This window comes from Protomyctophum parallelum, assembly GCF_964188405.1.
Source record: "Protomyctophum parallelum genome assembly, chromosome: 14".
Lineage (NCBI taxonomy): Eukaryota > Metazoa > Chordata > Actinopteri > Myctophiformes > Myctophidae > Protomyctophum > Protomyctophum parallelum.
In genome coordinates this window covers 36,997,597-37,014,216 of record NC_139709.1, presented here as the reverse complement: position 1 = coordinate 37,014,216, position 16,620 = coordinate 36,997,597, and the positions used below count along the sequence as shown (strand labels likewise).

Sequence of the window (16,620 nt, the reverse complement as noted above, 5' to 3'; positions counted from 1 at the left end):
TGACCTCCGGAAGATAATGGTCTCTTCTGGTTCATCACTGGGTCAAAGTTCACATTGATGGTATAAAATACTCTACTGCGCATGCGCAAAGGGACATATTCAGTGCTTAAAGCACCACCCTCTGGCGGTCAGCAGGGATTAAATAGAACCCTACTGTACCATTTATAGAAACCTATAGTGCTGTTTGTTCATAAAAGGTGACTAGTGTGAACACACCCTTAACTGACTGGTCCTCTCCACAGGTTCGGTGATGGACCCCGCCCTCCCAAGATGGGTCGCTTTGACGACGGAGGCAGAGGAGGAGGAGGAGGGTACAGGGGGGGTGGAGGTGGATACAGGGGCGGAGGAGGATACAGAGGAGGAGGGTACGGAGGGGGAGGTGGCACTGGCTACAGGGGAGGCGGAGGTGGCTATAGGGGTGGAGGAGGGGGCTATGGAAGCGGAGGAGGGGGCTATGGAAGCGGAGGTGGGTACAGGGGAGGTGGAGGAGGTGGGTACAGGGGAGGAGGAGGAGGGGGAGGTGGAGGAGGATACAGGGGGGGCTATTAGACATAGGAGGACGAGTTGTGATCTCTAAAGAGGAATTTCACTTTTTAAATCATGCTGTGTAACACGTTGCCGATGTAGTCATCTGTTTATAGCTTATTTTTGTTTGACCGCCCCGTTTAGATAAAAATGGAAGAATAAATACATTTCTGGTTCCAAAGCATCACCTATGAGTGCCTGTTTTTTTGGTGTGTTAGTTTAGTAATGCAGGCACCACTCAACAGCAGTCACTGTCTAAATAATATTAAGAGAACTGGTCATACAATACATTTATGCTAAATGGTTATTCTGGAAAAAATGGTGTGAAAAACATTTTATTTGGAAGGTTACACAGTATGATCTTAAAACACGTGTGGTACATCTACTGTACTTTAAATAACTGACGGGGTGTGCACACAAGCCTGAGTAGATGTTAAAATGACCCCAAAAGTGTTTTGAAGTGAAATTCTCCTTTTGAGGTGAACTCCATCAGATTCTGCAGCTGTAATCATTGTTTAAATTTTAACTTTATTAGTATAGAAACACGTCACATGACCTTCCTGGATATGATATCACAGAGGGGAGGTGTTACAGGTCGTGCATTGTGTATTTTGCAACTGATTCTGGGCATGTCATTTACGGTGAAATGCTCAAGTTTTTCAAATCTTTAATAACAATAGCAGATCTACAAGCTCACAATGTGTCGTGCTGTAAACTTGTAGATTAGCTATTTTTGTACTTTTTGAATGGGTCTTAAGTCGTTAAATAAAATGGAGAATATCTGGTAAGACATGGATAATCAGTGGTTTCGGAATGTCAAAAATTGGGATCTGCTTCAGATTCAACATTCTATCATCATTCGTTGTATTAGTTATAGATATATTTTTGTTGTTGTACTAGTTCTAGTTCTCTGTAAAGGACAGAGCAGTCATAGTTTAACTGTACAACCCAATATGTTGACACAAGGTGTAATATCTCCTCTTGCGTAAACGTGCTTGGCTCAGCAGTTTGCATTTTGGAAGACACAGGTTCGAATCCTGCGTAGGACATAAGTTTAACAGATCGCAGCATTTACTGATTTCACAGCACTCTGGCGCCAAAACCTGGAGCGGTGTAAAACGGAGCGGATTCTAAGAGAACATTTACGAATGCACCTGTGACGTCTAGATGATGTAATCTGACAAATGATCGTTTGAGACCAAGTTGGAAAGAAAACCTGATTATGTGTTTATTTCAAAATGTTGTTTCCCCCCTCAAATTCAGTTTCATCTTCTAAATGATCTGAGTAAAGCAGGGAAATATGGTTGTTTTTGTTTTTGGTCATAATAAAGAATCTTTTATACGTATGCGTTTTCTATATCTTACTTTTTTCTCGTCTACAATTATTTAACAGCTTTAGTTACTATTCGTTATTTTGCAGAATTAGATAATTACACATTAAATTAGTACTTTTACTTTGGTACTTTACATTTATTTTATGCCAGGCAATCACTTTTACTCAAGTAACATTTTGAAAACTGTTTTACTTATAGGGTATTTCCACTTTGTATATAAAAGTATAAGTAAAAGTATATATTAAAGAGAAAAAGTCAGGTAGGGGAGACGGGGGTAATGTGAGACACTTTTTACATTTGCTCCCCTGTAGGCGAGCTAAAATGATATATCAGTCAAATTTACATATTTCCCATTCATTTGGGATGTTTCCTAAAAATGGAAATGATTAGAATGAATCCAAGACAAAGGGCAGTGAAAATATGATTGTTTTAAAAAAAGTGGTCAGGTGTCTCACTTTACCCCAGGGCTGGGGTAAAGTGAGACAGACCAGCAAAATCAATGGGGTAAAGTGAACCACTTATTCTTTTCACTTTAAAACTACCATAAAAACACTTGTTTTAACAGTTAGAACACTGACAGCTAGCTTGACAACCACACATTCCAAAACTAATGTCAGACTAGTAACAGAATCATGGGAATTGGTCATTAACCACATTTTCTTTCTAAACACTTGAAAGTAAGTCTGAACAGAATCAAAGACAACATTCTGTAATTCAAAATGTTTTAATTAACATTCAAATGATTAAAACACAACACACACGCACACAATTCACATCTCTACAAAAAGCAACACTTGCTAAAAGAGATAAACGTTTCTCTCGGTCGAAGTTTCCCCCCATTTAACCCATTAAGACCGGGAATGTATCTGTGTCACTTTAGCATAGTAGACAGCAATTGGGTTCGGAACACTTGACCCTTAGAGCAGGCTAGTAGGGGCTCAGCACCATCAGAACCAGCTAGAACAGCTACAGCTACAACTAGGCCTACTCTACATTCCAGCCCTGAAGGTTACAGTTTGTAAATACATCAACGATGTGATTATAATCCATTTCTAATGGATGAAGCCTTGGCCTGGAAGAGAGGTCATCAGGTGGTCTCCAAATGTCTTAGAGTGTTTCAACCCTCAACAACTACACTCTCCAGTTGGCGGGTCAGCAGTGATTTGGCCAAGTCACTGCCCCTCTCCTCCATGCACCCAGCTATAGACAAATCTGTGGAGGGGCGCCCCGGGCACAGCCATCACTGAGGTGAAACCAGCTATAGCATTGGCCACACCCGGCCAACAGGGAACGCTGACCTGCTGGCCAGGTGCAGCAAACCAGTGCTGACCACACCCCAGCGACCAGCTCACCCAGGGAACCCCCCGAAGATCCGCCCACTGTCCTTTCTGTCATGCCTGAACCAACAGGAGGCTCCCTCGGCCTTGTGTGTTCTTGGGGGACTGCAGGCACTGAGGTCTCTAGGACTATGGTTTGCCTCATGCCTAGGGTTCTCCTACATCTCACCAGACTGTTCGTCTGTGCGGTGTGCATGTGTCCATCCTTGTCCAGTGTCCACACTTAGCCTTACTCTGGTGTATTTGAGTCAAAGAAGCCTTCTCTGAGTCGGTGTCACTGGCATTGTTGTTGTCGTTGAATCTGTCCTATCGAGTCTCCCTTCCTCCCCTCCTCTCGGGAGACTCTGGGGGTATTGCTTATTTGTACGTTCTGTAGCTTGCTTGGTGCCCTCTTGCGAGTGCTGCGACAGGGGCTGCTGGCCCCTGTTACCCCGCCAGTCTTTCCTGGAGGTCAGCTGTCTCTCCAGCGTCACTGACCTTCCTCGGTTGCCATCCAGACTTTCCTGGAAGTCACTGGTTTCTAAAGGTGAGGATTTGCTCTCTTTGTGTGGTTCCTCCACGCTGTTTAGGTTGTGGCAGCTTCTTCGCCACATCACATTTCAGAACATGTGCCACATCGTTTTCCTTTATAGCAAATGTGGGTCTCTCCCATGCTTTCGTGTTTCCCAGGATTCTTCTGATCATTTGTGCAATTGTGCATATATTTCTGGTGTATTATCTTCTTTTCTGCCTTGCTCTCAGCGGCTGCCTTCTCCATCTCTACGAGGGCGGTTCCACCCCAGGTTGTCTTTCTGGTGTATCTTGGCATTTCCTACAATGTTTATGACATAGAAAATAAAACATATGCAATGTAATATTAGATTAAAATATGTTTAAGACTGAACTTAACTTGTGCCTCATGGTGGGGTAATGTGAGACAGTGTCTCGCTTTACCCCAGAGCATTTGTCTCACTTTACCCCACACCCACATTTTGGTAAACAGGACCTCTTTTAGCAATTCAGGCTAATCTTCAGCTAGCAGCAATCTCATGGATGTATATGATGGTAGTTCATCAACGTGTATGATTTAAGTTTTTCTACCTGAATTAATTTGCTTTGACACAACAGCTGATTATGTCGACGACAAGAAAATTAACTTTTACATGCAAAAAACATATTTTTGTGAAAAAAACATGCTTACCACAGCACAATAAGGTCCTCTCCTCCATGGCAGGTAGGAAATGGGAGGGGCTTCAACATATAATGGTCACATGACACAAATGTCTTGTGGTCTTGTGATACAGGGGGTGTCTCACATTACCCAGTGTCTCACATTACCCCCGTCTCCCCTACTTCTACCACTATAGCTTCTCTTTTCCCTGCTCACCTTTTTAATGACTGAATTAAGTCTTCTATAATGATTACATTAAAATACAATAATAAGTACAACTACAACGCAAATGTTATTCCTCTTGACATTATTCCTACAGTGCATATTAATGAAAAGTTGAGGTTGCCTTTAAAGAAAAACTATAGGCGTATAGACTAGATTTCAACAATCTCAGACTAATTTGTTTAATTTCTATTCTGGGGATTATTTTCCAAAATAGCAAATCTACAAGATGTGTTTCGGTGGTTCTTCCAACTTCCGGTCCAAGACATTAATTTGTCACTTCGCAATGAATGAAGTGAAGTGAACGGAGTTCTCTGTCTGTCTTACTCTATGGCTCTGGCCACCAGCAGCAGCATCATTGCATTGAAGATTGGATTATGATAGTTATATTTTTTAAGGTGCAACCAGCTCGATCGTCAATAAAAACAACAAAACCACTAAATAATAACCTCGCATCACCAGGCTTTCCACCACCTCGGAGGAAACTAAATGCTCATGTCTGTTTCCCTTTTAGAGACCCCTTGCAACTCCCGCCGTCCGTTTATTTAGACGCTAATACATTGTTGGTTATAAATTGTAAGTGTGATTAGCCTAGCTAGCCATTAGCTTTTAGCGGCTGCTTGTGGATGAGTGAACCCAAACTCCGTGCAGACTTGGAAAAACAACTGCGGCGCTAACTACAGACAAGGTGGGAGAATGAATGAGAACGAAGAGCCACACATTGTGTTTGTTTCCCCGTCCATAGAAATATGTCTGTCACTTCTGTTGCACGCTAATATTCTGCGTCTAATTGTTTATTATTGCACCGGGGGCGAACACTTTGAAATCTGAATCTTGTACACGATAACTTTGTAAATGTAGCAAGTGGTTCAACACGGGGAAGGCGAGCATCGTGTGAACCATGGCTAATAGTAACACTACACATGAACAGCTTTGCTGGGTCTGCTGTAGTCTTTCTTGGATCAAGAACATTTGCATATGATCCGAAAGTAAAAGTCAGACTTTATCAAATACATCTAGTCTTGGTCCAAGGCTAGGTCTGCTGCTTGCCTTGCCAAGTTGCCATGCTTTTTGTTTGTTTTGTTGTTTTTAGCACACACAACAAATCTAACCCCTCGAGTCGTTCATGCTCAAGATAACTTGACTAACAGCACCCTCTAGCGGTGTAGGGCATCCAGCAGCTGCAGAAGTTGTAGGGCATCATAGGTGCCCTACATCTATGTTTCCTGTCTCCTCGGTTGTTTTTCACTAACATTGCTGTGTTGTGGTATATTGGGTATACAAGAACAAAATACATAATCATGTGTATAAAGACAGTGTCCTGGCGAGCTCCATAGTTCCTTCACATGCAAATAGTGTCTTAAAATGTGATTGTGTAGATATGACAGGCCCGGCGCCACGGTGGCAAAGGGGTTTGCCCTAAATCAACCTCTTTGCCCCCTTAGATCAAATAGTTACAGACAAAACAATGGTACATTTCCAGGCATTCCATTGCTTGAAAGGAAGGAAGCCAACGAAATTGTGCGCCTCTGCCCTCTATAGATATGCAAATGTGGCGCATTGTCTTCATGTCCAATACCTGCCCCCGATTGCCCCCTCTGTCATTTCATCCTGGCGCCGGGCCTGCGATATGATACTGTCATACTCTCTCTCCATGATTATTCTACCGGTATTCATTAAATGAAACATGATGCCACTGTCCATGTATTCCTTCCCCTCCTGTTGTATAGGCTGAGGAACATGGATAAAATAGTGTTCAAGGAGGAGACTCATCCCAACAACGTCTTAGAGGGCCTAAACAAGCTTCGGCTCAACAATTCATTCTGTGATGTGATTATCTGCTGTGGCGGAAAGGAGTTCCCCTGCCATCGGAACGTGCTAGCCTCCTTCAGTCCTTATTTTGAGGTAAATACAAATTCTCAACTTTAACACTTAAAGGGCCACTTCACCCCTTTTGCAACCAGAGCTTATCTTAATTATGTTCAGGACACAAACACTTTTCTGGTGTTTTTATGTGTGTAATATGTTTTTTTTTTAAATATTTTAGTCATGAAGCCATGTTCATGACAAAAAAAAAGTCATGAAAATGTCGTCTCACTTCCTTCCTGGACTACAAAGTCACACCTGCATGCAGCCTCCCAGCGTCTCCACAAGGAGGGGAAGTGCACTAAAGCATTATGGGCATTGTAGGAATTCAGCAAACCAGTCAAACCCTAGTCAAACACACAGACTTTATTATTTGTCTAGCCATAGGGCCATCTACTACAAATACTATTAACATTGACTGACTGCAGTTTCTTCCAGTGTTAGAAATGTCCCTTTAAGATCTATATATTATCAAAAGGGGAACATGTTAAATTCTTGTGATTTAAAAAATAAAATAAATAAATAATGCAATGGGTTTCCTGTGCAACAAATATGCTATATCCAGTCAATTAAGCCAACCATTCACCTTTTCAACCTGCACAGGCAATGTTCACAGGTGGAATGGTAGAGTCCAGAGAGCACAGGGTTACCATCAATGAAGTCGAGCCTGAAGAGTTTGGCATGCTGGTGAACTTTGCCTACACTTCTACGGTGGAAATCTCCTCAGCAAATGTGCAGGTATTTATCATTATAAACCTTATTCATTGTCTCAGTTTTTGACCCACCTCTGCAAAAAGAAATGTATTTATTTGATCTAGGCCCTGATAGCAGCAGCAAATCTGCTCAATGTTACCGCTGTGAAAGATGCCTGCAGTAGTTTCCTGGAGCTTCGCATCATGGATGAACAGAACTGTGTAGGAATTCACCTCTTTGCTGAGAGACACTCCTGTAAGACTCTGGAGCAACGCAGCCTTGATTTCATCCTCAATCACTTCAGTGACATTTGTCAGCAGGTCAGTGATTACAATCCTTACGTTTTAATGTGTTTGACTGTTGTGAGAGTTAACTATTTAATTCCATGTATTAATACAGATTGATTTTACTACATATAAAATCGAAATATGAAATTATCACATAATCAAGGTCACACTGTGTTGCAAGGTGAGCATTGTGGAAATGTTTGGTAACCCCTGAGCAAATCTACTGCATTTGTTCCTGCCACTAGGAAGAGTTCCTGTCAGTCTCTGTGGATAAACTGACTGAGATTCTGGCCAGTGACAACCTCAATGCACCCAAGGAGGAGATTGTATTTGAGGCTGCCATGCTGTGGTTAAACAAGTGTCCTACGCGTAGGCAGAGCCTGGAAAAGGTTAGTCCCTTCTCTGTGCTTCACCTGAAGGTTAAGAAGTGTAAGCAATGTGTAGCTGGTTAACACAAGCTTAACAGGATGCATTTCAGTTAATTGTTGATGGTTGTTCATAATGAAACCATTAGTGTTAAAAAAAAAAGTTCATTAAATCTGAAGGTACAGGATAGAAATGTTTGAATGCTCATATTGTCTTGCAGCAGCTGTAGAAATGTGTCTGCAATATATAATGCTGTTAATGTTTACGCAACATCTAGTTGTAGTAAATAATTAGTGTTATATTTGCTCTTTCAGGTTTTTGAGCTCATCCGTCTTCCTCTCATCAGTCCCTCCTACCTTCATGATGTGATTGAGTCTGTGGATGTGGTGAAGGAATCCCAGGGATGTCAGAAGCTCATCTCTGACGCCCAGCATCAAACGGCTTGCCCACGTTCATCCACTGGTACCCTGCCTGCCTCACACAATAGACAATACACAATGCATGCATATTGCAACTGATGGTGGAAAAAATATACATCAGTTTTTCTAGTTGGGATTGCAGTGACAAATGCCTCTAATATACACAAATGCATGGTAAATGTTGCATTCATATAGCGCCTTTATCCAAGGCGCTTTACATAGATTGTGCATTACATTCACCATTCATACACCGATGGCGGCGGAAACCATGCAAGGATGGGAACCGCAAGGTTCCCATCCAGCCACTCTACCCTTGATCCACATGGCGATAAAGATTTATCAGTGTGGCATTGTTCAAAAGGCTTAGTTTGCTATTTGGGCTGCATAATCATTATTGCATATTTTATTAATTAATTTACTGCATCCTTCTGTCATCATATGATTTGACAATTCAGGCTTTGATTTAGATATTTTTTTTTTAACTAGATTTTGTTAAAGGACCACTTCACCACTTATCTTCATATAATTGGTCCTCACTAATGTTCATGATAAAATTCCACATTTTCTCAGACTGTGTGTCATAGGAGGGCTGTGGGCAGTTCAGAAACTCGTCCACCAGTGATATCATCGTTAGGCAGATTATTTTTAAACAAGAATTTTCTTAATTAATATTTAGATTTTTATTATAGTGAGAACGATGGCTTTCATTATCACATCGCATTCAGGAATAGACGGCTGCAGTTTCTATTAGCTTGGATTCCCCTGGTGTCACTGGTGGACGGGTTTCTGAATTGCCCACAGCCCTCCTATGAGATACAGACTAAGTAGAAAGAAATGGTGGCATTTTATCAGTGGTCCTTTAACTTAACTAATTACAATGTAGTAATCAAAGTAATGTAGTATACCAGTTTAATTCTCAATTTATTAATTGAAAGATAATTTGTGCCAAACATTTCACCTGTTCACACGTTAATTCGCTGTGACTCATGCACATACCTGATGTTCTCCCCCCTCTGTCTGTATGTGAAGTGATACTGACTGTGGGAGGACGGAATGACTATGGCTTTGATATTGACGACGTCGAGTGCTATGATCCCGTTACCAAACGATGGAAGACCCTGCAATGTCTGCCAGAAGATGTCATTTCTCTTGGTCTGGTTGTGTTGGGTAAGCATGCCACCAGAGTTAATTTCAAGTAGTCAGGCGATAAAAATCAGTTTTGACAAGACTGTTGACTTCTGAAGCTGATGGTGAGGTAGGTATATATGTCACACTCACAACATACCTTGTTTCCATTTAGGCCCTGCACTGTATACGGCTGGAGGCACATCCTATAAGGCCTGTAACAACCTCTGGCGCTATGACCCTTCCAGTAACTCATGGGCACAGATGGCATCCATGCACATGGGACGTAATGGCTTGGGTAATATTGTCAAATCATGCATTCAATTTTGTTTTGGTGTAAAGTTGTTGCCTTCTGCATGTAACCAATCACTTCTAACAATCAAGGTTTGTTTCCTTGTACAACCCCCATGGTCCAAATAGGCTTGGTGGCACTGGGTGGATATGTTTATGCAGTGGGTGGCTTTCTGCAGAAGAAACTTGTGACCTCGGTTGAGAGATACGACCCCTACACCAACACCTGGCAGCTCACGGAGTGTATCGGCATGCCGGAATATCGCAGCAGAGCGTCTGTGGTCGCACTTGATGGACTGATCTACGTTATTGGTATGGAACAGGTTTATGTGTCTGCAGGTTCAGCCTGCTGGGTTTCGGGGCTTTGGGGGTAATTTTAATGGTAAAGCATGAAGGTTAAGCGAAATGTCCAAAGTCTTTATATTATTGTCTCCGCCAGGCTGGATGGCTGAAGGCCGGAGACAGTTTTTCGCCCATGTCCGTCCATGCGTGCGTGGAACAGAAATGTCCTGCATCATTTGGCCGATCGACATGAAACTTTACACACAGTCCCTGGGGGCCAAGGAAGAACCTCTGCCCCAAACCTTTCACATCGCCCTGGTATGGCACCAGCAGAGGCCAATTTGTTTTCCAAAACATTTTTGTCCAAATCTCCTCACCCAAATTGGTACACCTTATCTCTGTAGTCATGTGATAAATATGTATCTGTCAGATTCTGATTCTGACTACGATTGGCTTTCAAAGTTCACGGGAATCTGTTCTCCCACACTGCCAGTAAGCTAAGGAAGAACCTCCACCCAAATTATTTCAAATTGGCCTGTTATATCGCCACCATGAGGCAGATTTTTGCGACACATCTTTTGCTACTACTCCTACTGATTGTGTCCAAACCCCACCCTGATAATCTGTAGTCATTATCTCTGTAGACATGTGATCAAGAATTGTATACAGGTTTAATGTTTGTCTTTCCTACACAAATATTAAATTCACACCCATGTGAAGTGAGGGGCGCTAATATATTAAAGTCTAACTCATGTTGATTAGGTGATGTAAAATAAACAGTGACAAAACCAACATTAAATTGTCTTTATTGTTAATGGCATTTAATGTTTGTGTTAGGGACAAGATGACGTATTTTCCCTTCATTGTCAATGGCATTTTTAAAACAAACATTGAACTAAAAACAAACAAACTGTATATAAAAATGCCATTGACAATGAACAGAGTTTAATTTTTGTTTTGTCTGTCACTGAGCAAATTGGCATATGATGTTATGTTATCACGGTGATATAAGATGATAAGCGTTGGTTAAGTGCCCCTCACTTCACACGGTGTGATGTTTCATATTCCGTTCTGGCTATGATTGACTTCCAAAGTTTCTGTAGGCAACCCGGCCTGGCGGAGACCTGTGCGCCGAATACCACCACTTTTGGTTACATATTTTACGATACTCGCGTTGACAATGAATAATGTTTTGTCATGTGTCTCCCTGGGGCCTAGGTGACACTGGCGACATGCACCACTACAACCCTGAAACATCTCTATGGACCGAAGTGTCTTCTATGCAGGAGGTTTGTCATGGGCCAGCTGTCTGCACACTCAAAGGAAAGATCTACATTATAGGTATCATACCTGTCCTTAATGGCTCTCAGTTTCATAATAAATTTGATTTCAACTTCCCTGTAGTTTTGGAACATAAAACATAAGAACGTAGTTTTTTTAGCCCACTAACTATAGCTATCCTCTTAATAGGTGGTCGGTCCTCAGCCAGTCATGAACGCCTGGATAAGGTTGAGTGTTACAACCCCCAAACAAAGCAGTGGACCATGTGTGCCCGGATGAAAAGGCCACACCACATGCCTTCCGTAGCTGTGGTTAATGGACAGATCTATGTCCTAGGAGGGGAGACCACGTCTGACTAGTAAGAAGCTGTTCCTTCCGTAGCTGTGCTTAATGGACAGATCTATGTACTAGGAGGGGAGACCACGTCTGACTAGTAAGAAGCTGTTACTCTATGACGTCTGACTAGTAGCTGTGGTTAATGGACAGATCTATGTCCTAGGAGGGGAGACCACGTCTGACTAGTAAGAAGCTGTTACTCTATGAAAAAGGTGTCTGCTTTTTCCACACCAGACGTTTGTCTCATGGCTGTTCTCTCTTCTTCTAGTGCTGAACGTACCATCGAGCTGTATTGTGAGCAGACGGACACATGGGAAATTGTAGGGGAGATGCCCTACAATCGCCACCTTGTCAACTGTGTGCCTCTCAGGTTCGGAAAGGATGCACTCGCACAGGCACCTGACAAAACTGGCACACGGTAAAATCCCACAAAATGACCTACTCACCCCATGGAGCCTTGAATTCATGGATATTTTTTCTTGTCGCATTCCTAAGCCAATATATTATTTTTGTTTTACTTTATTTTTTGTACAATTCCTTGTAAAAAATAAAACGTTTTCTGATAACATTTGTTTTCACATGTTCTATGTCACTGTTGTTGGCCCTTTATTTTTACATTATACAAAACAAAATAACCTTCACCTATGGGGGGGGGGGGGGGGGGGGGAGAGGTTAGGGTTTTAAACAAAGAAAATAAATAAACACTTCCAAAATAAATATTCCTTGTTTATTTGATAGGGAGCCCATTTTGTGTGTGTACTGTACATGTCATTTCATGGTGTGAGCAGGTTCAAAGGTGCTGAATAAAACGGGTACATTTATAATTTGTTCCTATCTGGACCCAACTCCATTTTTGAGGTTTTGAATTGTTTTGTTTTGTTTTTCTCTTTAGAAATCAATGCTATTGCACATTCTTTGTCTGTTTTTATTTCCTGAAATAGGATTACATACACATACCTCCATGTGGGACACGGGCTGACAGTTAAAACGGGTGCTATGACAACGTATATCATTAGGTTCTCAAGTTGCATCGTTCCCAAGTAGGCTGGTGGCCGACTGCAACAGGAACATACAGGTCTAGTGGGTATAAAAGGGACACAGACAGATGGGTGGAACGGGTACAACCGGACAGAGATAACTCAATATAGGAATAAAGGGACACAGAGAGACAGATATGCCTACATAAATATCCATATATTGACAAGGGTACACCGCTCATATTTAATGTCAGATTAGTATTTTATTGTGTGTATTGTATTCAGACATTCATTCACGGATCTCAGCCTGTTGCTTTGATTCATTTTAATTGTTGTATTATGCTATACACACCAGGTACAGTACACAGTGTCACTGAATGCTTGTTGACAAGCAGAGATAGAAGATAATTCGATCATTAATGTAATTAATGTGACATAAATAACAACGTGACCCTATATATTCTGATTAATAAACAAAACAAAAATATAGCTGCAGGCAGCTATAACACAGGGTCAAGCTCTTATCATACATCATCATATACGTCATCACATTAAGTGCTCAGCCAATCAAATCATCACAAATGTGGTACACACACATTAACCAGAGTCAGACTCCATTCACATGAAGTGAATGTGATTTCTTATAGAAATCTATTTGCCAATGAAAGGAGAAATTAGGTCAAAATTCCACCAAATGTGACATAAATTAAACATCAAAACATTAAACGCCATTGACATTGAAGGGAAACTTTACGTCATATGTAGACAAGCAAATCGGCTAACCAATCACAAGTCGTTTAGCCAGAAGATGTTTGCCATCATTCAAATTGCGGCCATAGCTGCACTGCTACCATGTGTAGAAAGCCTGCCTGGGAAACAGGTCCCAGGGTCGATTGCTGGGCCCAGCAACGTGTCTAGGTGTCTGTGAGCAAGAAACCTAGCCCCCAATTACTCCCCCCACTGCGGTCAAGTTTGACCACTTCAACAGCAATCAGCTTGGCGAAGCTTAAAAACTGAATCCCCTGTGTCGTTGCATCAAATAGGTCTAATTATTAACTGAGGGTTGAGGGAGGTTGATCCATGCACTCCGGGGACACTTGGTGAAGTCTTCTTGAGAAACTTTGCGGTTAAGGACGGCACGGTAACGTCTTTGAAGATGGTCTGGGTGGTGCTGGCTTCGCCCGGTTTGTTCTGGCTCAAAGTCTCCTTGATCATCTGACGCACATCCCGGCTAGCATCGCCACGCACCGCCAACAGAGCCGCAAAGTGATCCTTCCTGATATCGGGGTATTTGGACACCAGCGCTGAGACCTCTAGATACAGCAGAGTCCGGTCGTTCAGCTTGAAGACCTCGGCTACGGCGGCTATGGTGTCACAAAGACCGTCTGCTTCTTCCCCTCCGGTGCTGACCTTCTTGAAAAGCAGCTTGAACTGTTCTGCCTCTTTGATCATCTTCTCAGCTCCCTTCCTCCTCTCGTCTGCGTTCTTAAAGCTGATCCTCCTCTTCATAACGGCCTTCAGGTATTCCACCACCACCCTGCGACAGGCTTCACTCGCCATCTCCCGGTTGAAGGGTTCCTTCATTTTGTTGAAGTCGCTAAAATAGTCCTCTACTGTCATACAGATGGTGTCCACAGCAAGGGAGCTTGACAGCCACTTCCTGGTCAACAGCTCATTTAGTGTGGGCTCGAGGTCAAGGAAGACCTCATCTAACAGGAACTGGCATCCCTCCTGGGCAAACTCGTTGAGCGTCTTCTCGTTAGCCGCATCGATGTCGGAGAGACCTGGTGACTGCTTGTGCCTCCTCTTCAGGCTGCTGATGGACTCTCTGAATGTCTGACAGTTGTTGACGATGGCAATCATGTACTGAACGTAGCACTGGGGCTGTTGTCTGTCTCTCAGATGCTGCCCTTTGTAGACGACGACTGCTTCTCTGTACCTGGTGAGGAAACTGCTCAGCTGCCGGAGACAGAGCTTCAAAACCTGCTCCTCAAAAGCCTCATCTATCTGAGCTGCAACCTGCAGGTTCTGTTCAAAGATCTGGAAGATGTTCTGGTAGAGAGTGGTCTGGTAGTGGCCATCTTGGTCAGCCTCAGGCTCTGTTTCCTTTTGCCAGTCCTTCTTGTCATCCTCCAAGGCCTTCTGCAGCCAGCCTGTTATATTAGACGTGACCGTCTGAACATATCGGCCAAGGAGCTGATCCACAATGTCCTGCGGCAACAGGGCCTCCAGTTGGTTGACATCACACTCCGAACGCAGCTCCGGATGTCCCATCATCTGCTCACTCTTATACGTGTGAAGAACCCAGGCGAGCATGGGAACAATTTCATTGGGCTCCAAGTCTTCAGATGCCAGTTCTTGTAGACGATTTGACACAGCATCGTGGTATAGACGGAAAAACCTTGGGAAGGTGTTGTAGTGTGGCGGAAAGCAATGCACCATGAGGTTCTTCACGACGCGTAGGTCATCCAGAACATATATCCTGGTGATCTCCAAGAGCCGAACCAGCCACATCTTATCCATCTCCCGTGTCACCGACTGGGTGCACTCGATGCGGTTGCTGACGGTGCCCTCCAACACTTTAAACATCTTGTCCTTCCATCGTTTCGGTCGCCCGGGTGGGATGAAACCCATCTGCTTCTCACGGTCCAGCATGTGTCTGTCGATTTTCTCCTCACGCTTGATGATCCGCACTGCGGAGACCAGCATGGTGGGGTCACGGCGAACCATTACCAGCGAGCGCTGGAGCACCACCCACAGCTGCTTAGCCAGCTCGTCGGACGTCGACTGTACGTCTTTGAAGTGGATGCGGAGGAGCTGCATGTCGCTATCGTCTTTGCTGTCCATGCGGTGCTGCTCGTACATCAGGTCATCGCGGGAACTCTCCATCTCCATCAGATTTCGGTGGGCCAGCAGCAGCTGAGCCTGCTCTATCAGCTGTTTGGTCTCCTGCGCAATCTCCGGTACCGAGAAGATGTTTCTGAGGTTTTCCACAACGGACGCTAGCTGGCTGTGCTGCACCACCGCGGCCTTCACGTCTTTCAGGTTTCCTATGGTGTCCATGCTCCGCCTCCAGTCCCTGCCGACGGCCTCCAGTGACTTCCCGATGTCTTTAACGTCCACCAGGGTGTTGTGTAGACGGGTGAGTCCGGTCCGAACGCCGTCCAGGTGGGACTGGACGGCTACCTCGAGCCTTGCTTCCACAGAAGCCTTCTTGCGGGCCTCCTCTGTGCGGGCCTCCGCTAGCTTGTCCAGCTGCTCCGCCTGTTGGAACATTCCTGCGACGCGCCGCACGGCCCTAGCAGCCACCTCCCTCTCTGTTTCCTCCATAATGCTTTGTTTGTCAAAGGGCCAAGGACCTCATGGGAACTAAGTTCTCCGACGGTATCGTGTTTTATCCGTTTTTGTTTCAGAAGTATGTACCATGTGTTTTTTATATGAAATAATGATAAATACAATAAAAAAATAAAAAAATCTGTATATAGTACTGGGGCTTCAGTTGTGTCCCCAAAGCTCCTAGTATGTGAACATGGTACATAATGCTTGAGTGATGTCACGCCAGCTGATATAGGCTCAACATGCAAATCCTCCCCACGCAGACATCAGAATTATGACGTATGTATGTATGTCTGTGTCACCTTTATGCCCATAGAAGGAGACGCGTAGAGATGGATGGGGGCAGAGAAAGAGATGGGAGGGGGCTACGAAGTTGCTCACCAGGCGCATACACCCTTTTCACAATTCTGCCATGTTATGTTATGTAACTTGTTATGTTATGTTATGTTCTTCTCGGCCGTCATGGTCGACGCCCGGTTCATGTAGCATATAGACACCCATCTCGTTGTGGATGTTACTCAGCCGTCTCAGTGCCTGCGCCAGATCTTTCGCTCCTCTGCGGAACTCCGACTTCGCCACAACGTCGCAGGCCACCTCGTAGCACTAGCTGCTGGCAAACAGCTGGTGCTCCGAGTCCGTCGTGATGGTGGCCAGGTCCACGGCCGCGCCACCAAAGGCCTGACAGCTGCTGCCGCTCTCGTGGTGGCGCAGGCTGTGCAGGATCAGACGGTCCTCTCTGGGCGTACTCCTCCAGGTGGGCCTTTGTGGTCTGGTAGCCGTACTCCTCCAGGTG

The 16,620-nt window shown here is 44.0% G+C and overlaps 3 protein-coding genes across 4 annotated transcripts in view; 2 read left to right on the top strand and 1 right to left on the bottom strand.

Moving 5' to 3' along the window:
- dhx9 (DEAH (Asp-Glu-Ala-His) box helicase 9) overlaps nt 1-1,868 on the top strand; it is a 31,493-nt gene extending 29,625 nt beyond the window's left edge. For both annotated transcript variants that reach the window (XM_083782102.1, XM_083782103.1), the window contains one exon: nt 243-1,868. In XM_083782102.1, coding sequence (XP_083638228.1) covers nt 243-549 — 307 coding nt within the window. In that variant the 3' untranslated portion in view covers nt 550-1,868. The remainder of the gene's footprint in view (nt 1-242) is intronic.
- A 3,070-nt stretch (nt 1,869-4,938) lies between these two features.
- Nucleotides 4,939-12,005, top strand: LOC310871031 (kelch-like protein 24). Its single transcript, XM_083782464.1, has 12 exons — nt 4,939-5,256; nt 6,299-6,473; nt 7,038-7,172; nt 7,253-7,447; nt 7,660-7,803; nt 8,095-8,242; nt 9,229-9,366; nt 9,500-9,622; nt 9,745-9,927; nt 11,116-11,238; nt 11,368-11,536; nt 11,783-12,005. Exons 2-12 carry the CDS (start codon nt 6,309-6,311, stop codon nt 11,934-11,936), a joined length of 1,677 nt encoding a protein of 558 aa, XP_083638590.1. The 5' UTR covers nt 4,939-5,256; nt 6,299-6,308; the 3' UTR covers nt 11,937-12,005.
- A 1,521-nt stretch (nt 12,006-13,526) lies between these two features.
- On the bottom strand, nt 13,527-15,821 carry LOC310871289 (exocyst complex component 3-like; the record flags this gene model as incomplete). Its single annotated transcript, XM_083782774.1, has 1 exon — nt 13,527-15,821. One exon carries the CDS (start codon nt 15,819-15,821, stop codon nt 13,527-13,529), a length of 2,295 nt encoding a protein of 764 aa, XP_083638900.1.
- Nucleotides 15,822-16,620: the final 799 nt, after the last annotated feature.

Coding starts and splice junctions, on each gene's coding strand:
- LOC310871031 (XM_083782464.1), top strand. CDS start 6,309: ATGGATAAAATAGTGTTCAAGGAGGAGACTCATCCCAACAACGTCTTA. Junction 6,474..7,037: donor CCTTCAGTCCTTATTTTGAG/GTAAATACAAAT, acceptor CAACCTGCACAG/GCAATGTTCACAGGTGGAAT. Junction 7,804..8,094: donor GTAGGCAGAGCCTGGAAAAG/GTTAGTCCCTTC, acceptor TTGCTCTTTCAG/GTTTTTGAGCTCATCCGTCT.